At 48.4% G+C, this 22,113-nt stretch overlaps 2 protein-coding genes across 3 annotated transcripts in view; one reads left to right on the top strand and one right to left on the bottom strand.

Moving 5' to 3' along the window:
- LOC306832121 (uncharacterized protein) overlaps window positions 1-22,113 on the bottom strand; it is a 250,674-nt gene that overhangs the window by 34,701 nt on the left and 193,860 nt on the right. The window lies entirely within an intron of this gene.
- Window positions 98-16,670, top strand: LOC306832139 (cytospin-B-like). Of its 2 annotated transcripts, none has more exons than XM_079356579.1 (3): window positions 98-249; window positions 14,974-15,134; window positions 15,746-16,670. In XM_079356579.1, the coding sequence occupies exons 2-3, from the start codon at window positions 14,982-14,984 to the stop codon at window positions 15,980-15,982; spliced, it is 390 nt and encodes a 129-aa protein (XP_079212705.1). In that variant the 5' UTR covers window positions 98-249; window positions 14,974-14,981; the 3' UTR covers window positions 15,983-16,670. The 2 variants fall into 2 exon arrangements, with proteins under 2 accessions (XP_079212705.1, XP_079212706.1); XM_079356580.1 differs by lacking the exon at window positions 98-249 and adding an exon at window positions 8,658-8,765.

Below are 22,113 nucleotides of genomic sequence, written 5' to 3'. Positions count from 1 at the left end.
GAGTGATCACAGAGGAAGAGAGCGGCTCTCTCTTTTAAATTCTCCGGTACGGTAGGTGGCGGAATGCATCTTCAAATTGGGATTGCAATCCGCCAAAACAAGCAAAGAAGAAGCTCCAAGCTGGGCTCGTGCTCCCCCTGGCGGCAGCAGGCAGCACAGGCCGAAGGTGACAGACAGCTTCATGCCTCGTGAGGCGGCAGCAGCAGCATCCAGATCAAAGGACAGCCGCACTGCCGCAACAGCGACCAGGTAAGCTGCAGCGCATACTTTGATTTGATCCGCCTGTAGAGTCCCCCCCCCCCCCCACCAGCTGGTTTAAGCAGATGTTTGAACTTTAACGGGGTTGACACTTTGTGTTGTCGGTGGACGTTAAAGACGCGGTCCGTCAGAGAGAGTCGCTCCGGATCCTGGTCTGCTTTGGATGCAGCCTGTGTGTCAGTGTCAGGACACGTCTCATGTCCGGAGTCCTTCTCAGGCTGACGTGTCTCTCTCCATTTAAGTCCGTCATAAAATGAGCGGGAGGACAGGTTGTTATCAAGTGGATGTGTCACTGTGTGCAGGGGCGCGTCCAGACTATCCGGACCGGGGGGGGCACCTGGGGCTCTGACTCATGCAGGGGTGGCATGATGTGAAATTATTTCATTTATTTACTCTTTTTTTTAATCTCCTTTAATAATTAGTTACACAATTTACCAACATGCAAATCTTTGTTCGATTCTTTGGAGACAATGTAGAGGAGTCACATTTAACTGACCCCCAGTGTTTAAAATGGGTACTGCAGTCTAAACTCTAATTATCACATTTAACAGACCCCTAGTGTTTAAAATGGGTACTGCAGTCTAAACTCTAATTATCACATTTAACTGACCCCTAGTGTTTAAAATGGGTACTGCAGTCTAAACTCTAATTATCACATTTAACAGACCCCTAGTGTTTAAAATGGGTACTGCAGTCTAAACTCTAATTATCACATTTAACAGACCCCTAGTGTTTAAAATGGGTACTGCAGTCTAAACTCTAATTATCACATTTAACTGACCCCTAGTGTTTAAAATGAGTACTGCAGTCTAAACTCTAATTATCAGCTCTGCATGTGGTGGACACTGTAGCTTCAGTGTTTAGCCAGCTCTGCATGTGGTGGACACTGTAGCTTCAGTGTTTAGCCAGCTCTGCATGTGGTGGACACTGTAGCTTCAGTGTTTAGCCAGCTCTGCATGTGGTGGACACTGTAGCTTCAGTGTTTAGCCAGCTCTGCATGTGGTGGACACTGTAGCTTCAGTGTTTAGCCAGCTCGGCATGGGTCAGCCTTTGTTGTCCCCTGAAGCCACGTAGACTCACCTGGGACAGGCGTACAGGAAGTGATGACAGGCTGACAGCTGGAGCTGAGGCGGGCCTTTAACAAAGCGTTACACTGCGTCCGCCTGTCAATCAGGTCAGACAGCGAGTTGCTTTAATTTAGAACCACTTGAACATGTTGGCGTGCTTTTCTTCACGTGATCACTCCACCGTTTGTCTCTCATTACAGCCGTGTGAGGCAGTCAGACAGACTCCGTGTGTTCACAGTAGTTATTTGTGGGTCCTTAAACGCTTCATTACAGCCAAGCGTCCTGACTAAGCTCCTCTGTCCACGTTACATTAAAGACGTGACGTCCACCGGAGAGGTCCAGGACCATCAGATCACTGAGCAGCCAATCTTTGACCTTTTTATGTTGGAGCACACGGGAGGGTAAAGTGGAAAGTGTCCACGCCGCTGAGCCGAGCTTGTCCTTCGGTCTGACTCGAAGAGGTCGGCTCGACAGAACAAAGAGCCTGAAGTGTTTCTGAGAGACATCGCCTCCTTCTGGTCATGTGGGCAGAGACTGAAGACATGAGTGGATTTCTCTGTCAGGGACAGAACATGTGAATGAGCTGAGATGACAGCAGAGGTGCTCTGGTCCATCTGTGGTCCCTCTGCAGCTCACAGAAGGACACATTACAAATAGAAGGTAAACAGAGGTGTGACGATGACGAGCTTCTTCTCCAGCTGCTCGATGAGAAGAGGCTCGTCTTGATGTGAGACGTGTGGACGGAGGTTCAGGGTGTCCTCCTCTCATGGCAGCCTGACACACACTCACGTCTGGTGTCCTCCTGGATGTTTCAGCGTCACATCCGGAGACGGCCAGCAGCACGGGAGTCTTCTTATGGCACATGAACTGAAGCAGGGTGGGGGTGGGGTAGCATCTGAAGTGACCTTGTCCAGGCAGAACCTGCAGCCAGGACGTCCTCTGCAGCTCAGATTCTCCTGCTACTCTGAGGCTGAGCCCAACATAGAAGTGAGCTGAAGGCTTCTTAAAGGTCCAATGAGAAGCTGTGACATCAGTCTGAATGTGGCGGGGGGGGGGGGGGGGGATCCCGCCTCTGACGTAAGTTCCAACCTACATTCAACCTAGACTACGGTTCAACTCCCGCAGAGCTGGTGCAGCTGGACAGTCTGTGGGAGGACGTACAATCACAAAGATGATGAACTTTGACCTCAAACTTGGATGAGACACATCACCATGGTTACCATAGAAACTGCTGTGGACTGTGAAGGCTGGTTGCTTTGACGTGCAGACTTCTTCTGTGTTAGACTGGGGCTCAAGATGGTCGGGACTTTATCTGTAAACAAACTCCTGATAAGATGGAGAATTTCCTGCCAGCCGTGCGTCAGAGAGGAGCTCAGACTGCAGCCCGACAAGTCTCCTGTTACCACTGTTAACCAGGGTTAGCATAGATCTCAGGTTTAGTCTGAGCCTTACAGAGTCTGATCTCAGGTTTAGTCTGAGCCTTACAGAGTCTGATCTTAGGTTTAGTCTGAGCCTTACAGAGTCTGATCTCAGGTTTAGTCTGAGCCTTACAGAGTCTGATCTCAGGTTTAGTCTGAGCCTTACAGAGTCTGATCTCAGGTTTAGTCTGAGCCTTACAGAGTCTGATCTTAGGTTTAGTCTGAGCCTTACAGAGTCTGATCTCAGGTTTAGTCTGAGCCTTACAGAGTCTGATCTCAGGTTTAGTCTGAGCCTTACAGAGTCTGATCTTGGGTTTAGTCTGAGGCTTACAGAGTCTGATCTCAGGTTTAGTCTGAGCCTTACAGAGTCTGATCTTGGGTTTAGTCTGAGCCTTACAGAGTCTGATCTCAGGTTTAGTCTGAGCCTTACAGAGTCTGATCTTGGGTTTAGTCTGAGCCTTACAGAGTCTGATCTCAGGTTTAGTCTGAGCCTTACAGAGTCTGATCTTCGGTTTAGTCTGAGGCTTACAGAGTCTGATCTCAGGTTTAGTCTGAGCCTTACAGAGTCTGATCTCAGGTTTAGTCTGAGCCTTACAGAGTCTGATCTCAGGTTTAGTCTGAGCCTTACAGAGTCTGATCTTGGGTTCAGAGGAGCGATGTGTCTCCGACAGGACGAGGTCGTCTGTAGATTGGTGATTTGAGAAATCAATCTCAATCAATCAATCTTTATTTATATAGCGTCAATTCATAACAGGCGTTATCTCAAGACACTTTACAAAAGCAGGTAAAGGACCTTACTGTTTGTCTGTTAACATTAACAAAAGAGCAGGTAACAAGACCATGCTCATTGTTATGTTTACATAAAGCAGGTAAAGGACCTTACTGATGGATATATTAAAGAGCTCAGCTTAATCCATCATAGAAGAACAAACTTCCTTTTAACAGGCAGAAATCTTCAGCAGACCCGGATCATGATGAACAGCCATCTGCTAAACTGTGCTGGGCTTGAAATGGGACAAGATGCAGAAAGAAGAATAGGATGGGATAGGTTGGGGGGGGGGGGGGGGGGGGTCTGGGCAGGCCATCCTCAGGGGGAGGGGGGGGGGGGTTGTTTGGGCAGGCCATCCTCAGGGGGAGGGGGGGGGGGGTTGTTTGGGCAGGCCATCCCCGCTCTGGTCATCTGTGTATTTTGTCTCGTTTACTTTGCTCTGTAGATTTGCTGTGTTAATAGGAGTGCCAGGCTCAGGAGCTGATTGGCTGATCGACTTCCCGCTCCTGCAGGTGATTGGCTGTGAAGAGCTCTCTTCCTTATTAGGATGGTGTCACTGCAGCAGAATCTCCTCCCCTAAGCGGCCATGTTTGATGTAGAGACTGTGTTTAGTAGACATGTTTTAACTCTATATGCCTCTGAATGCACCCCAGACACACACACACACACACACACACACACACACACACACACACACACACACACACACACACACACACCCCTCCATGGGCGAGCAGAGTGTTAACGCAGCTAAAACCAGCCTGGGTGCTGATGCGGTCCTCTTTAAAGCGTCTGTCTCTGGCTCTTATAAATACTCGAATGTTGAGCCGTGGACCGCTCGCCCTGTCCTCAGGGGTCACAGTGATCCGTCCTCGGAGGACATGGACTGATTGGGAGCAGGACAGGGTGGCAGGCAGAGCGCGCGCTAACTCGTGAGCAGAGTTTTATTTTGAACCGAGACACAGATGGCTCCTCTGCATCTCCAAGCTGCTTCTCCTTAAGCAACATTTACCAGACGGCCAGCGGACAGACACGGAGGCTGGGAGGGAAGACAGGTCCAAGCTGCTTTTTCCTCTGAGGACACGTCCAGGAAACATCCGATGCTGGAGTGTCTGTAAGTGGGTCACCTGGGCCACGTCACAGGTTCCAAGAACAGACAGTCAGAGAAGCTGTGTGTTCATGTCTCAGGCGTCTTTAGCTTGGACTGAGCTCCACAACAAAAACACAGACGTCAACAAAAGAGACACTTGTAAATAAAGAGCAGTGGTCTGATCCAGGAGAACTGGATCATCGAGTTCTGGTGTGCGTGATGATGACTTAGAGTTCAAGTATTTACTCAGTGGCTGAAAAAGGTTTGACCCATTGTGTCTCCTGATGCGGAGGACACGCCCCGCGGCGCTCATCAAATATCGCTCACGCCACACGTCTGTGTACTTAAGCTGAGAGGACACAGGAGGGTTTGATCACAAAGCTGCTCCTCCTTCTTGTCATGGATGCTAGCTCGTGGTTGTGTGGAGATCAGACCACACGGAGCCAGCAGCGCACAGGAAGTGTGTTTATCAGATCAGAACTTTGACACCACCCGAGCAGGAAGTGTGGCCCCTCAGGGAGCCGTGCTCAGAGAGAGAGATGAGGATGAAGCAGATCAAATATGGATGAAGGCTGTCTCTATTTCAGCTCCGACTACTGGAAGCCTGCTGCAGCCAGCGGACGCTCAGCCTGAAATAATAATAACACCACTGTGTCACTCTTTTATTTATATATATATATATATATATATATATATATATCTTATTATATGTTTATCTTATTATAGATATAATAAGATTTAATAGATATTATATGTTAAATATTCCTGTTGGATATATATATATATATATATCAGATTAGAACTTTGTAGTTCTTGTTAATGCAGAACGTAGGGAGTTGTAGTTCTTGTTAATGCTGGGTATAGGGAGTTGTAGTTCTTGTTCATGCTGGGTATAGGGAGTTGTAGTTCTTGTTAATGCTGGGTATAGGGAGTTGTAGTTCTTGTTAATGCTGGGTATAGGGAGTTGTAGTTCTTGTTAATGCACGGTGTCGGGAGTTGTAGTTCTCTTTAATGCAGGACATAGGGAGTTGTAGTTCTCTTTAATGCAGGACATAGGGAGTTGTAGTTCTTGTTAATGCAGGGTGTAGGGAGTTGTAGTTCTTGTTAATGCTGCATATAGGGAGTTGTAGTTCTTGTTCATGCTGGGTATAGGGAGTTGTAGTTCTTGTTAATGCTGGGTATAGGGAGTTGTAGTTCTTGTTCATGCTGGGTATAGGGAGTTGTAGTTCTTGTTAATGCTGGGTATAGGGAGTTGTAGTTCTTGTTAATGCTGGGTATAGGGAGTTGTAGTTCTTGTTAATGCACGGTGTCGGGGGTTGTAGTTCTCTTTAATGCAGGACATAGGGAGTTGTAGTTCTCTTTAATGCAGGACATAGGGAGTTGTAGTTCTTGTTAATGCAGGGTGTAGGGAGTTGTAGTTCTTGTTAATGCTGCATATAGGGAGTTGTAGTTCTTGTTCATGCTGGGTATAGGGAGTTGTAGTTCTTGTTAATGCTGGGTATAGGGAGTTGTAGTTCTTGTTAATGCACGGTGTCGGGAGTTGTAGTTCTCTTTAATGCAGGACATAGGGAGTTGTAGTTCTTCTTAATGCGGGACTCAGGGAGTTGTAGTTCTTGTTAATGCAGGGTGTAGGGAGTTGTAGTTCTTGTTAATGCTGCGTATAGGGAGTTGTAGTTCTTGTTAATGCAGGGTGTAGGGAGTTGTAGTTGTTAAAGCACAATATAGGGCGTTGTAGTTCTTGTTATTGCAAGGTATAGGGAGTTGTAGTTGTTGTTCATGAAGGGTATAGGGAGTTGTAGTTCTTGTCAATGCAGGACATAGGGAGTTGTAGTTCTTGTTAATGCAGGACATAGGGAGTTGTAGTTCTTGTTAATGCAGGACATAGGGAGTTGTAGTTCTTGTTAATGCTGTGTATAGGGAGTTGTAGTTCTTGTTAATGCTGCGTATAGGGAGTTGTAGTTCTTGTTAATGCAGGACATAGGGAGTTGTAGTTCTTGTTAATGCAGGGTGTAGGGAGTTGTAGTTCTTGTTAGAGCCAGGCTTGTGGAGCCTTCACACTGATGTCTAAGAAGCAGTCAGGATGAAGAGCAGTACTTGATATTATTGGAAGAACTTTTCCAGCCTGGATTGTTGGAAGTGAACTAAATGAGCTCGGAGCACTTTTGAATGTTTTTGAAGTGTTAGGTCCTCTGGTGTTATTAGCATGAATTGATCTCTGTTCATCAACAGCTCAGCATTTTTCCCCTCTCTAATAATGTGCTGATTCAGGAAGAAGTACCCTGCTGGCTGTTTCTTATTCAAATGCTGACGACTTCGTTTCTCTGGATTGAAACTGAAAAGTCAAACTAGTGTAGCTGGTCGAGGTGGGAGAAAAAATCGATTCATGTAAACATCGAGATTCTTTTTTTCTTAGATTTAAACTTCCTCAAATCATTTTTTTCACATGATTGTTTGTTTCAACAACAAATCCATCCGGTCTCCCAGATGACTGGAGGACATCCTGAAGTATGACGGACACATGGATCTACACACACCTTTAAAGGGAGGAGAAGCTGAATGCAGCAGCCAGTATGTCCTCCTTCTAACTTTAGATTCTGCTACCAGAGAAGGTAGGTCAGATATGAGAGCAGGCCTGACGTGGCTGCTGTGACTTCCTCCATTCTGCTGGGAAGGACTGTTTGTTCTCGTCCTGTTGCGCTCTAGTTTCAGATCCCTGCAGACTGAAGGGGAAGCCCACGGGGAGAGCAGAGACCGAGTCACAGCATGAGACGTAGCCCCGCCCTCTTCCTGTTTCACTTTAGCTGAGACAACCACTTCACAAAAATGCAGCTGCTGTACAGATGGTTCAGAGCTGCCGACGTGGTCAAACACACTGTTAGTTATTTAGTCTGCTCACCTAACGCACACACACACACACACACACACACACACACACACACACACACACACACACACACACACACACACACACACACACACCTGTCAGTGTGCCATCACTGGAAATCGTCTTTATTTAGTTGTTCTGACCTTTGACCTCTGTGAAGCTGGGCCGGTCTGAGTTGGAGTGAGTTGTCAGATGTTATATTTTGCGGCTGTGGGTTCGAGTCTGACCTCATCATCATCAAAAATGGGGCTGCCCTCTGACCTTTTAATTGACACCTTGTTCAGCCTGTCAGGACCTTCCGTTTACTGTTCCTCATGTAACAGCCAATGAGACGGAGAGGTGAAAGGAGGCTCTTCCTGTGTGTGTCTGTGACTCACTGCTCCTTCCTGTGGACAGAGGAAGAGTCTGAGAGGCAGCACGTCAGCGTGCCCGGCCCACATTGTGTTTAGTGTCAGAAGTGTTCCTTCCACTCAGGGTCCTGGTCCTGGTCCTGGTCCTGGTCCACACAATGGCAGGAATCCCCTGAGAGTGGCCTCTTTCCCATCGAGCCACATGGCGTCTTCTTGTAGTGTGTCTCCCTGTCTGTTTGCTGATTGGACCTGTTGTCATGCTCATAAAGCTCTCTGGACCGTTTGTCAGCCCGGGACAGTTCCTGCGGTGGCGTAGGGGTGTGGTCAAGTTCCTCAGTTAACCACAGTGTGTGTGTGTGTGCGTATGTGCGTGTGTGTGTGCGTGTGTGTGTGTGTGTGTGAGACAGAGGTGGGCTTTGTCTCGTGGTCATATCTGCCCACAGATCACTCTGAATGAACACTCACAACAACAACAACAACAACGCCATGAATCAGTCTTTATCTGTCTGACTGCACAGCAAACAGACATGAAGCACATCAAGCAGGTACTCTGCACACACACACACACACACACACACACACACACACACACACTGCCACATGTTCCTCCTCCTCTTCTTGCTTTCTCTTCCTCGTGAGCGAGAAAAAGTCTGGAAAATCTGAGAGGAGCGAAAAACAAGCTCACGACGGAGCCTCGGACTTTTCCTTTCAGTGAGCACACACACACACACACACACACACACACACACACACACACACACACACACACACACACACACACACACACACAGGCTGGCAGCCTGCGGTACTTCCTCATCCTGACGAGCGATTGGAGGCGGAGTCTCTTCTAGCGCTCTGTTTCTGCCCTCAGAGTCTCTGAGAGCGGCGCACAGGACGGATATTTTGGGGCCCGGCTGCGTCCAGAACACGTGAGTGACCCGCTCCTTCTGTCACTTAGAACTTTCAGCTGGATCTGGAGTCCAGACGGTGTCGGGGATTGAAGATGTGACATGTTTGAACAGGAAGAAGAATAAATCCTAAAAGGAGAAGTGAGGGAGAAGCTTTGGTCGTGTGGGCTGAAGTAGTATTTACTCAAGCTGTTACAGCAGCGGCTCACCACCACTGTCTGTTTTTAGACTCATGCCTTCCTTATGTGACCCATGAGCCAGGCAGGAAGCAGGCCAGAGGACGTGATGTCACGCTGAGTCCTGGAGAGCTTGAACCTCCTACGGATGGAAGAAGAGACGCTGATGGTGATGAAGCAGCCTCGCCGTCTCTGCAGCTTCCTGACTTTTATCAAAGTGACAGGAAGTTCAAATCTCCTTCACCGTTTTGATTGGACGATGCATCTCAGTCGTGGAACCCTCTCCTCCTTCTGCCGCTTCACAGTCGACCTCACAGATCAATAACCTCCAACATGGAGGACGGCGTCTCTGGTGTCCACAGAGCGCCCGCTGTTATCAGCACTCCGTCCCTCTGTGGTCAGTGAGCCCGTCTGTGATAGAAGAATATGATTCAGATCAGATTAAGACGTAACGTTAGCTTGTATCGCTGTCTCGTGTTTAGCTGCAGGAAGTCGTCTCAGGTTTGATGAAATCAGTAAACCAATGACTGTCTCTTCGGCGGGCTGTCGGCGCTGTCAGTCACGCCGCTCTGTGTGTCATTGAGCACAGTGATTTACGACAAGTGCAGTTGTGCTCAGAAACCTTTGGTGGGCGCCAAACTCAAGCAGCCCAGTGTCTGCTGAAGGTCAGAATGAGCAGGACGGCTCAGCTGGGACTTCCCCCGTGATGGGAGAGTTCTTGTGGTTGTGGCGAGCTGACTTGGCAGAGCGTGTACATGCAGCGTGGGGTTTCCTCTGGAGCGTGTAGTCGGGGTTAGCCAGGAATCAGAAGGACTGCAGGTTGAACCTCTGGATGATTCTACATGTGGATCTGCTTTGGTTAGAACAACACTTTCATTACACTGAAGCTAAGGGGGGGGGGGGGGGTTAAGGGACTGGACTAACACGCATCTGTTGAAGAATCAGATGTTCTGACTACACAAGCGTTCACTGTTCATCTTCCCCGTGTGATGGAGGCACGCTGTCTTCTCCCTCAGGCTTCAATCACACAGTCTGAGAGGGAGCGTTTCATCCTGGACCCACCTGATTAAGACTTCACTGGTCTGAACTCTCTGCTGGTCTGGCTCTAGATCTGGCTCTGGGTTTTTGTCTGGCTCTAGATCTGGCTCTGGGTCTTGGTCTAGGTCTGGCTCTGGGTTTTGGTCTGGCTCTAGATCTGGCTCTGGGTCTTGATCTAGCTCTAGGTCTAGGTCTGACTCTAGGTCTAGCTCTGACTCTAGGTCTGGGTCTGACTCTAGGTCTGGCTCTAGGTCTGGCTCTGGCTCTAGGTCTGGCTCTGGGTCTGGCTCTGGTTTTTGGTCTGGCTCTGGCACTGGCTCTGGCTCTGTCTCTAGGTCTGGCTTTAGCTCTAGGTCTGGCTCTGGGTCCGGGTCTGGATCTAGCTCTGGGTCTAGCTCTAGGTCTGGCTCTGGGTCTGACTCTGGGTCTGGGTCTAGCTCTAGGTCTGGCTCTGGGTCTGGCTCTGGGTCTGGGTCTGGGTCTGGCTCTGGGTCTGGCTCTGGCTCTGGGTCTGTCTCTCGGTCTGGCTCTAGCTCTGGGTCTGTCTCTCGGTCTGGCTCTGGGTCTGGCTCTGGGTCTGTCTCTCGGTCTGGCTCTGTCTCTGTCTCTCGGTCTGGCTCTCGGTCTAGCTCTAGCTCTAGGTCTGGCTCTGGGTCTGTCTCTCGGTCTGGCTCTGGCTCTGTCTCTGGCTCTGGCTCTGGCTCTGGGTCTGGCTCTGGCTCTGGCTCTGGCTCTGGCTCTGGCTCTGGGTCTCCTTGTCTCCTTGTCTCCTTTCAGCTGTCCAGTGTGAGTGGAAGCGTCTCCACCCTGAGCCACATTCATGGTCCTGTTAGTGGCAGCAGTGTAATTAAAGGAGAGCCTGTGGTGACTGCACATTAAACTCCATGTTTATCTTTGTACCAGTCGAAAACAAACCGCCATGTTGGTTTGGTGCAGGCTGCAGTGAAACCCGCCCGGCTGATCGCTGCCTCCCTCTACGTGTTTACAGAAGACACATCCTTCAGGTTCAGGTTTAGAACTAGGACAGGGAGGAGTAAGTGGGACGCAGCTCAGCCTCCGGAGAATCCGTCCTCTGCAGAGGACTATGCAGAGGACGTGTTTGCAGGATTTAGACCTGCTGTGGTCCACAGAAGGTGAACTGGATCAGGCTTCTTTTAAAGCCATTGAAAGCAGAATGACTTGAAACTCGAGAATCTAAGAAGTCCTTAAAAAGGACCAGAGAGAAACATGCAGCCTTTAAAGCTCACATATTACCCAGAATCCTCTCCTCCATGTCTCTCTAACATGTGTCTCTCGTCTGTCTATAAACCCCCTAATGAGGAGACAAGTCCATCCTCTCTGTCTTCTTCCTGCTCAAACAGGCCGTTTGGAGATGTTCCCTTCATGACATCACAAAGGGCAGTAGCCCCTCCCCTTCATGACATCACAAAGGGCAGTAGCCCCTCCCCCAGGTGGGTGACCCTCCCACAGCTAGGTGTTTGTTCTGCCCTCTGAGTCTGCCTTCTCACCGTAAACAATAGGACATGGAGCCAGAAAGCAGCGAGTACACCCGAGCCCTTCCAGAGAGGGGGCGTGGTCAGACACAGCTCATTTACATATTTAAAGCTACAGACACAGAAACAGCCTGTTCTGAGCAGGGCTGAAATAGAGGGGTTTATAGACATGATCAAATACAGGATCAGAGTGGATTTACAACAACACACTTCACACTGATTTACACTGATTGAAGACCATGAAGTCGATAGACTGCTGTTAAAGTTGTTTGTTCTCCTCCTACGCCACACGGAGGAGGAGGGAGGGAACACAAACGCTCCCGTACGTTGCTAACGTCCACTCACCATGTTGACACCAGAAGAGGAGGCTGTTGGTACACACTAACACATCAAACACAGGTGAGGACAGTGAGGGCAATCACAGGTGAGGGGGAGCACACAGAAGCAGGAAGTAACTCCAGCCGCAAAGACTCCAAAATAAAAGAGGAAATACTAAAAAAGGAACACGGACAGAAACAAAAGAAGAAACAAACAAACGAAAGAATTATTTAAACAGTTTAAATACTCTGACCTCACAAGGGACAATAACATCCTCATTTCTGCTTCACTTCTTCATTTAACCCAGAGAGAGAGAGAGAGAGAGAGAGAGAGAGAGACAGAGAGAGAGAGAGACAGAGAGAGAGAGAGACAGAGAGAGAGAGAGACAGAGAGAGAGAGAGAGAGAGACAGAGAGAGAGAGAGACAGAGAGAGAGAGAGAGAGACAGAGAGAGAGAGACAGAGAGAGAGAGAGAGACAGAGAGAGAGAGAGACAGAGAGAGAGAGAGAGAGAGAGAGAGAGACAGAGAGAGAGAGAGAGAGAGAGTCCTTGTTAATAGAGTCAAAGAGAGGTGAGCAGCTGAGATGTTGGACGGCCTGGCAGGAGTAAGTCACAGGATGTGTCCTCGGGAGGTCTTAGTATCATATGATGAGCCAGCAGAGAGGCACACGCTCTGAAATATTCAATAAATCTGATCACAGATGAAGTGATCCTAGTTTGAGCAGCTTTCTGCGTTCTAACCTCTCTCACTGTAGCTTCAGTGTTTAGCCAGCTCTGCATGTGGTGGACACTGTAGCTTCAGTGTTTAGCCAGCTCTACATGTGGTGGACACTGTAGCTTCAGTGTTTAGCCAGCTCTGCATGTGGTGGACACTGTAGCTTCAGTGTTTAGCCAGCTCAGCATGTGGTGGACACTGTAGCTTCAGTGTTTAGCCAGCTCTGCATGTGGTGGACACTGTAGCTTCAGTGTTTAGCCAGCTCTGCATGTGGTGGACACTGTAGCTTCAGTGTTTAGCCAGCTCTGCATGTGGTGGACACTGTAGCTTCAGTGTTTAGCCAGCTCTGCATGTGGTGGACACTGTAGCTTCAGTGTTTAGCCAGCTCTGCATGGGTCTGTAAAGCTTTCTGCGTTCTAACCTCTCTCCATGTTTCATCTCCAACATTGATCCTAGTTTGAGCAGCTTTCTGCTGCTGGAGCTTATTAGAAACATGCAGAGGCTTTTTAGCTCGGGTACAATCACTTCTATCTGAAGCAGTTCCACTGCCCGCTTCCATCGCTGCAACACCTGTTCACCTGATAACTGCTCTCATATCTGGCAAACCCAGGGGCGTCCAAAACGGCCTTCAAAGCCCCGCCTACCTTCTCTGGTCCAATCAGATCCAGAGCATTCAGGAGCAGAATCTAAAGTTAGAAGGAGGACATACTGGCTGCTGCATTGTTGTCAGAGAAGCTTCAACACAGCAGGTTTCCTTCATGATCACACAGGAAGAGAGCAGCTCTCTGATTGATCACACAGGAAGAGAGCAGCTCTGTGATTGGCTGACTGATCACAGTGGAAGAGAGCAGCTCTCTGATTGGTCCTTTACAGAGTCCAGCTTCATACACTGCTCTGAACTATTGTCTGAATTTTTGCAGATTTTCAGTCATTCCAGAAAGTGAAAGTATTGCGAGCAGAGAGGTTGTGGTTCTGGTTCTGGTCCTGGTTCTGCAGCGTCCCTGTTTGCCCGCTCCTGATTGAACCCTTACTGAAGAGTTTCCCCCATTAACAGCTGTATGACCCTCAGACACAGAAGATCAAGTTACCCCCATCAGTGAGTCCTCGTGGAGCCTCACAGCTGTTCTCCTTGGTAAAGTGCACTCCCACCTCCCTCCATTTCCTGCAGAGAAAGGTCTTTCCCTCCTGGGAGTCAAACGCACGCCTTAAACAGTCTGTGGTGACCACATCCTGTTAGAGACGGAAACATAAACGCCATCTTTATTCTCCTGTATTTCCTGCAGAGGGATGACAGTAGAGATGCTGTGAACAGATCTCTCTCCTCCACTTTGAATGTGTTGAGAAAAGAGTGAGGCTCCCTCAGAGGCCACGATCACAACTTACAGTATCATCCAATCTGATTGGTGGCACATGTTTCTCTCCTCGACACATATTATATATTATTATAAACATATATTCATTAAACAGAGTCCTGAACTTCTTTTATAAGAATCCACTTGAAATTAATTTAGAGAAGGACACGTTTAAGCCCCGCCCCAAAACATTATTCACCTCAAGGCTATCAGCTGATGAATATATACATTTCTATTTTTTTATACTTTTATTTTTTTCAAATGTGACAAAACAAAAAGACATTTACAAAGTATACAATAAAAACCAAACAGATGAATAATAAATAACAAACAGCCTGCTGCCCCTCGTTAAGCTCCAGACTCCACAGCTGGGACACATGACTTCAAGCAGAGACGAGTTCATGTTGGAGTCACAGTCACGTCAGAGTTCTCCTTCAGAACACGATTCATTCAAACTTAGATCACATAGAAAGTAGAGTTAGAACTTCTAGAACTTCCTGATGGGGATGAATTTCAGCTCTCTGTCCTCGTTTGTCCCTCAGCGCTGCGTGCTGACCTGCAGACTCTCCTGGTACACGCTCTGAGTGCAGGCAGCGCTCGCCCTGAGAGCGCCCTCTGCTGGATCAAACTGTGAACTACTTCACACAGCTTGATGATCTGAACTTTCTGCTTCAGGTTTGAATGGATGATTTAATTTCTGAGAAAAGGTGACAGCTCGACTTCATGCTGATCAAGTAAACCGGACTTTAGGGTCAAGATAACTCGGGCCCCGGGCCCCTCATGTGAAAGCACCCTAAGTTTAGACCCACAGCTGCAGCCAATGGGAGCTCTTCTTCTGTCTTTTTTTTTTTTTTTTTCAAATATTGAAGAATTTGATTCAGTTCAACATGATGTCACATCGAATGATTCAGTTTAATGTGAACACAACATGAACCCACGTTTGTGCGTCGTGCCAAATAGATGAATTGCTGACTTCCTGTTGAACAGACTCGGGTCAGACAAGAGAGAAAATGTTGCATTGTGGGAGTCATGAAACACAAACAAGTGTCAGTATGGACCCTGTGCGTCTCTGACGATGAATAACCGTCCTTTGTGGAAACAAAGCACTGATCTTCCTCTCTCTCCTCCTGTCTCTCAGGTGCAGTCATGATGAAAGCGGGCGCCACCAAGGTGGGACAGCCCAAGCCGGGACTCCAGGAGCGAGCCAGACACGCCCCCCTGACCTCCTCCTCCTCCTCCACAGCCATGAAGACCTCCAGATCGTCCTCCATGCTGGCCTCAGAGCAGCGCCTCAGCCGAGTGAGTAACAAGCTGACCACAGTGTCACATGACTGTGACTGTGGGTTCTGACAGCAGCTGTGTGTTTGTAGCTTCAGTGTTTACATGAAGGAACGTGACTGTGGGTTCTAACAGCAGCTGTGTGTTTGTAGCTTCAGTGTTTACATGACGGGACGTGACTGTGGGTTCTAACAGCAGCTGTGTGTTTGTAGCTTCAGTGTTTACATGACAGGACGTGACTGTGGGTTCTAACAGCAGCTGTGTGTTTGTAGCTTCAGTGTTTACATGACAGGACGTGACTGTGGGTTCTGACAGCAGCTGTGTGTTTGTAGCTTCAGTGTTTACATGAAGGGACGTGACTGTGGGTTCTAACAGCAGCTGTGTGTTTGTAGCTTCAGTGTTTACATGACGGGACGTGACTGTGGGTTCTAACAGCAGCTGTGTGTTTGTAGCTTCAGTGTTTACATGACGGGACGTGACTGTGGGTTCTAACAGCAGCTGTGTGTTTGTAGCTTCAGTGTTTACATGAAGGGACGTGACTGTGGGTTCTGACAGCAGCTGTGTGTTTGCAGCTTCAGTGTTTACATGAAGGAACGTGACTGTGGGTTCTGACAGCAGCTGTGTGTTTGCAGCTAAAGAGAGCGAGCAGTGATGACGCCCTGACGAAGCCTGCGCTGGGAGCGGCTGCCTCCGCTTCCCGCATGAAGAAGACGGTGACGACTGGAGCGATATCCGACCTGGCCGAGGCTCGCCCCCGCAGCCAGTCAGGTGAGGGACCACACGTCGACTCATTCTCTGTTTCAGGCTCTTTATGTACAGAAGCAGGAGAAGGTGTCAAGTGTGTCACTGACGCAATGAAAAGGGTGTAATGAGCATGTTTGACCACCAGGGGGCCACAGCACATCAGCAGAGATCCCTCAGCACTGGTGCAAACTCGTGGCCTCTCACTGTCCTTTATCATTTCAGTGTTTCTCTTATTGCTCGACACGCATGACGTGCTGCTCACACGTGAGGACAGCAGGCTGCGTTCAGGACTGATGGTTTGGCGTTGTTGTTTCTGATTGGTTGATGGATGTTTGTTGTTGCTGCTGCTGTCTCAGCCAGGACGCTCGTGAAAATGAGATGCTGCATCTCAACATGAATATTTTCCCGGTGAGGTCGAGAGCAGACACGTGTTAAGATACCTGTGAAGGTGAAGAGTCACGTGTGACATCACACATGAATGAAAAGGCATGTAAAGGGAGGGTGGATATAAACCTGACGTGAATGAATCATTGACCAGTTAATACTGTACATTCCTAACATCTCTTCCTCTGTGATCAGTCAGCCAATCAGAGAGCTGCTCTCTTCCTCTGTGATCAGTCAGCCAATCAGAGAGCTGCTCTCTTCCTCTGTGATCAGTCAGCCAATCAGAGAGCTGATCTCTTCCTCTGTGATCAGTCAGCCAATCAGAGAGCTGCTCTCTTCCTGTGTGGTCATGAAGGAAACCTGCTGTGTTGAAGCTTCTCTGACAACAAAGCAGCAGCCAGTATGTCCTCCTTCTAACTTTAGATTCTGCTCCTGAATTCTCTGGATTTGATTGGACCAGAGAAGGTAGGCGGGGCTTTGAAGGCCGTTTTGGACGCCCCTGGGTTTGCCAGACATGAGAGCAGTTATCAGGTGAACAGGTGTTGCAGCGATGGAAGCGGGCAGTGGAACTGCTTCAGATAGAAGTGATTGTACCCGAGCTAAAAAGCCTCTGCATGTTTCTAATAAGCTCCAGCAGCAGAAAGCTGCTCAAACTAGGATCAATGTTGGAGATGAAACATGGAGAGAGGTTAGAACGCAGAAAGCTTTACAGACCCATGCAGAGCTGGCTAAACACTGAAGCTACAGTGTCCACCACATGTAGAGCTGGCTAAACACTGAAGCTACAGTGTCCACCACATGCAGAGCTGGCTAAACACTGAAGCTACAGTGTCCACCACATGCAGAGCTGGCTAAACACTGAAGCTACAGTGTCCACCACATGCAGAGCTGGCTAAACACTGAAGCTACAGTGTCCACCACATGCAGAGCTGGCTAAACACTGAAGCTACAGTGTCCACCACATGTAGAGCTGGCTAAACACTGAAGCTACAGTGTCCACCACATGCAGAGCTGGCTAAACACTGAAGCTACAGTGTCCACCACATGTAGAGCTGGCTAAACACTGAAGCTACAGTGTCCACCACATGCAGAGCTGGCTAAACACTGAAGCTACAGTGTCCACCACATGCAGAGCTGGCTAAACACTGAAGCTACAGTGTCCACCACATGCAGAGCTGGCTAAACAGTGAAGCTACAGTGTCCACCACATGCTAACCTGTGTGAGAGGAGGGGCGGAGCCAGCTCTCTGTGATGATTAGAGTTTAGACTGCAGTATTCATTTTAAACACTAGGGGGCGGAGTTACCTCCTTTGACCTGTGATGTTTCTGCACTGTACGAGCCATGAAGCTGCACGTGAACGACCTAACGACAAGCATGACATGGAGGATAAGTTTACCCACGGCGTGTCCCTCTGAAGCTAATTGATTTTAACTCGTCTAAAGAGTGAAGCAGAGCGGAGGCTCCCCGGCTGAGCGAGGCCCCGGGGTCTTTCAGACAGGATTAGACCAGGATACCCTATCACTGGCTCTGATGAGTCCGACCCGTTGAAAGGAGGAGATTCCATCTTTGTGCTGTTCATGATAAACTCCGCTCTTTTCCTGGCCAACCAGCGGTGAGGACACGACTGTTGTTCATAGAAGCATTCGGCGGCGTTGCTAACATTTGCATCATCTCGTCTCAGAAACACACTTGTCATTGATGCAGGTTTGATGTGCGCTGCAGCTGCAGACTGATCTTAAAGCAGCTTTGACTCTTTCACTGAGTTTAAAGGTGTTTCATCTCTTAATAAAGCTGCATAGACTCAGGTCTGGATCTGCTTGTTGTTCTGCTCCGGTGACCATGGTGACATGTGACAGGAGACAGGAAGTCATCGTGTCAAACAGGTCTCTCAAACGAAGTGATTCATCAAGTGGAAAATCAAATGTGACATGCCTGAAAACGCTGTGATGGTAAAGCGTGCGTGAGTCTGTCACTGTCCGCTCTGATCCCACGTGATCCCACGTGACCCCACGTGGTTTTTTTAAAACGCCCTGATGTTGAGAAGCTCTCCGTGTTCGCAGCACGTTGCAGTCCTTTCAGACTCTTGCAGCTCGGTGCTTTTGTCTGACTCAGGGTTTCATCAGTGTACTCTTTCCCACAATGCAAAGCGGCAGTGTGTAGAACACAGTCCATACTACAGACTGTGTTTGAGAATTAGCATGCTAATGATGCACAGAGGCTTTTATTCCTAACTCCGCCCACCAGGTGGTTTAGAAGTGAAGACGCCTTTAGAGGAGGAGAGCTGAAACATCGAGCTCAGACACAGAGTTCACATCACTGATCGAAAGGATACAGCCAGGGTGCCACACACACACACGTGTGCATGCACAGGCTTAAAGGGTCAGCTGGCCCCGCCCTCGCCCGCCCTCTCAGCATGATGTACTAATGATTGTTATTTTTGATAATGGCGTCCTGTCTGGATCCCCCTCCATGCTGCTGCGTTAAGTCCTGCTGACTTATTTATCACACTTCATTCATTATTGAGTCAAGCTTTCAGGAGGAGTCCCTCAGGAGCGTGCGAGGAGAGGAGAGAGAGAGAGAGAGAGATGGTCGTGCTCTATAAATAACACGTCGGTCGAGGTGACTGCAGGGCGTTACCGCCTCACTGAGTGGCGCTCTCCTTCTGTCCACCCCGAGCGTGAATGTCGCTGAAGGACACTTCCTGTTTGAAACCCTGGTCACATTGCTTCATCTTTAATCTGAGCATTCACTCTGTTTGGACTCCACACACACACACACACACACACACACACACACACACACAGACAGACAGACAGACAGACAGACAGACAGACAGACAGACAGACAGACAGACAGACAGACAGACAGACAGACAGACAGACAGACAGACAGACAGACAGACAGACAGACAGACAGACAGACAGACAGACAGACAGACAGACAGACAGACAGACAGACAGAGACACACACACACACACACACACACACACACACAGGCAGCACTCACCTGGCCCCCCTCCAGCTCCATACTTTGGTCCAGTCCAGACAGACTGACACTGGGAATATGTGGTCCCAGCTGGCCCTCGTTTCTGCCTGTGTGTGTGTGTGTGTGTGTGTGTGTGTGTGTGTGTGTGTGTGTGTGTGTGTGTGTGTGTGTGTGTGTGTGTGTGTGTGTGTGTGTGTGTGTGTAGGTGTGTGTGTGTGTGTGTGTGTGTGTGTAGGTGTGGCTGCAGGAGAGAAAGCTCCATGTATCTGTCAGCTACATTACTCAGACATGGGTGAGTCCATGGAGACGCCTCAGACGAGCACTCAGACACACATGAGCGTGCTCGTGTCTCTTATAATGTGCTCTCCAGTTCAGCTCATCGTCCATGCACTGTGACACGCCGGAGCCATCTCAAACACGTCACACAGCAGACATTAACACATCCTCAGCATGTTCGGTGATCTGACTTTTCAAATTCCTCACCTGGAAATCTTCTGACCCCTGAAAGTCCCCTAAAAATTCACGAGGGGGGGGCGACAAGAGGAAACGTGTTCTTATCTACGAGTCTATTTTAAAGGTGTTCCTGCAAACCTTCTGACCTCCTCCAATCAGAACAGAGCAGGCACTTATAATCTTCAGCCCCAGGACTCTTTTCTATGGAAGGCGGAGTCAGATGTTTGTAAACTCACCTGCTGCGCTCTCATTGGCTGGAGGAGACACACCAGCTCCGCCAACAAACGTCCCGAGTCAACCAGAACAAATCAGAAGAGTCAAATCCAGTCAGAGGACAGAGTCTCTGCAGACACAGTCACACATGTACGGAGGCCCAGAAGGGACAAAGCTTCACTTTAGGAGGAGACTGAGTTTTATTTTGAAGGGACAATGGAGCAGCTTCACTTTAGGAGAAGACTGAGTTTTATTTTGAAGGGACAATGGAGCAGCTTCACTTTTGGAGGAGACTGAGTTTTATTTTGAAGGGACAATGGAGCAGCTTCACTTTAGGAGAAGACTGAGTTTTATTTTGAAGGGACAATGGAGCAGCTTCACTTTAGGAGAAGACTGAGTTTTATTTTGAAGGGACAATGGAGCAGCTTCACTTTTGGAGGAGACTGAGTTTTATTTTGAAGGGACAATGGAGCAGCTTCACTTTAGGAGAAGACTGAGTTTTATTTTGAAGGGACAATGGAGCAGCTTCACTTTAGGAGAAGACTGAGTTTTATTTTGAAGGGACAATGGAGCAGCTTCACTTTAGGAGAAGACTGAGTTTTATTTTGAAGGGACAATGGAGCAGCTTCACTTTTGGAGGAGACTGAGTTTTATTTTGAAGGGACAATGGAGCAGCTTCACTTTAGGAGAAGACTGAGTTTTATTTTGAAGGGACAATGGAGCAGCTTCACTTTTGGAGGAGACTGAGTTTTATTTTGAAGGGACAATGGAGCAGCTTCACTTTAGGAGAAGACTGAGTTTTATTTTGAAGGGACAATGGAGCAGCTTCACTTTTGGAGGAGACTGAGTTTTATTTTGAAGGGACAATGGAGCAGCTTCACTTTAGGAGAAGACTGAGTTTTATTTTGAAGGGACAATGGAGCAGCTTCACTTTAGGAGAAGACTGAGTTTTATTTTGAAGGGACAAGCAGCTTCACTTTAGGAGAAGACTGAGTTTTATTTTGAAGGGACAATAGAGCAGCTTCACTTTAGGAGAAGACTGAGTTTTATTTTGAAGGAGGAAGCTGCTGACTCTGTCTTTAATTCATTAGTATCGTTGCTCTTGTCTCTCTCTGTTCGAGGTTCATCTCCAGAAGTGGTTCTGCTGCTTTAACAAAGACTGAATGCTATAAGAAGGTTCTGGTGGATCCTGAAGGGGGCCTGTTGGGGGTCACAGAGAGGGACGTCCTGTGGTGAGGGGGACATTCTTGGCTGGATTAAAGACATGTTTGTTTACGTGCTGCTCCGAGGAGACGAGCGGAGGGGATAATATTGAGAAAGCAACAGAACATGTAGCTACAGTTGTTGTAGAGTTGTGTACACTTTGTATGAAAGAGATGAATACTGGAGACCTCCCTCTTCACTATGTTTAATATGATCGTTGTCTTCTCAGCTGTGAAGAGAAAAGACACTGGCTGCTCTGAGCTTATGCAACAACGAAGCTCATCCTGCTAAAAATATCAAGTCTGGCTTTAAAAATGGCCGCTGCAGGGAGAGATACTCTGATCACAGCTCCTCCTCTTCTTCAATCAGTGTCCTCGCTCCTCTTCATCATGTGTGTGAAGTGTGTTGTTGTAAATCCACTCTGATCCTGTATCTGATCATGTCTATAAACCCCTCTATTTCAGCCCTGCTCAGAACAGGCTGTTTCTGTGTCTGTAGCTTTAAATATGTAAATGAGCTGTGTCTGACCACGCCCCCTCTCTGGAAGGGCTCGGGTGTACTCGCTGCTTTCTGGCTCCATGTCCTATTGTTTACGGTGAGAAGGCAGACTCAGAGGGCAGAACAAACACCTAGCTGTGGGAGTGTCACCCACCTGGGGGAGGGGCTACTGCCCTTTGTGATGTCATGAAGGGGAGGGGCTACTGCCCTTTGTGATGTCATGAAGGGAACATGTCCAAACGGCCTGTTTGAGCACACATTTTCTGAAAACTCTCACCTCTCCAGAAATGAACCTCTTCCAGTTTGGTTTCATACACATGGAGTCCCGTTTGTGTCCCTGTGGGGGCTCAGAGGACGCCCAGCTTCCCTCTCCTCACTACACCAGACTTTAGTTGGTATTTTGTATTTTGCTGGTTTGTAGAAGGAGACTGTGTGAGGTCTCTCTCAGCGACTATAAAGACGAGAGCGCCACTCTCATCCTCTGCCAAAAATACTAATAGTGCCTTTTCTTTCTTCCT

This window comes from Symphodus melops (genome assembly GCF_947650265.1).
Source record: "Symphodus melops genome assembly, chromosome: 11".
NCBI lineage: Eukaryota > Metazoa > Chordata > Actinopteri > Labriformes > Labridae > Symphodus > Symphodus melops.
This window is presented reverse-complemented; position numbering and strand designations above follow the sequence as displayed.

Bases quoted from the DNA above. Each gene is read 5' to 3' on its own strand.
- LOC306832139 (XM_079356579.1), top strand. From the start codon at position 14,982: ATGATGAAAGCGGGCGCCACCAAGGTGGGACAGCCCAAGCCGGGACTC. The intron at 15,135-15,745 runs GTGAGTAACAAG...GTGTGTTTGCAG, and splicing joins CAGAGCAGCGCCTCAGCCGA to CTAAAGAGAGCGAGCAGTGA.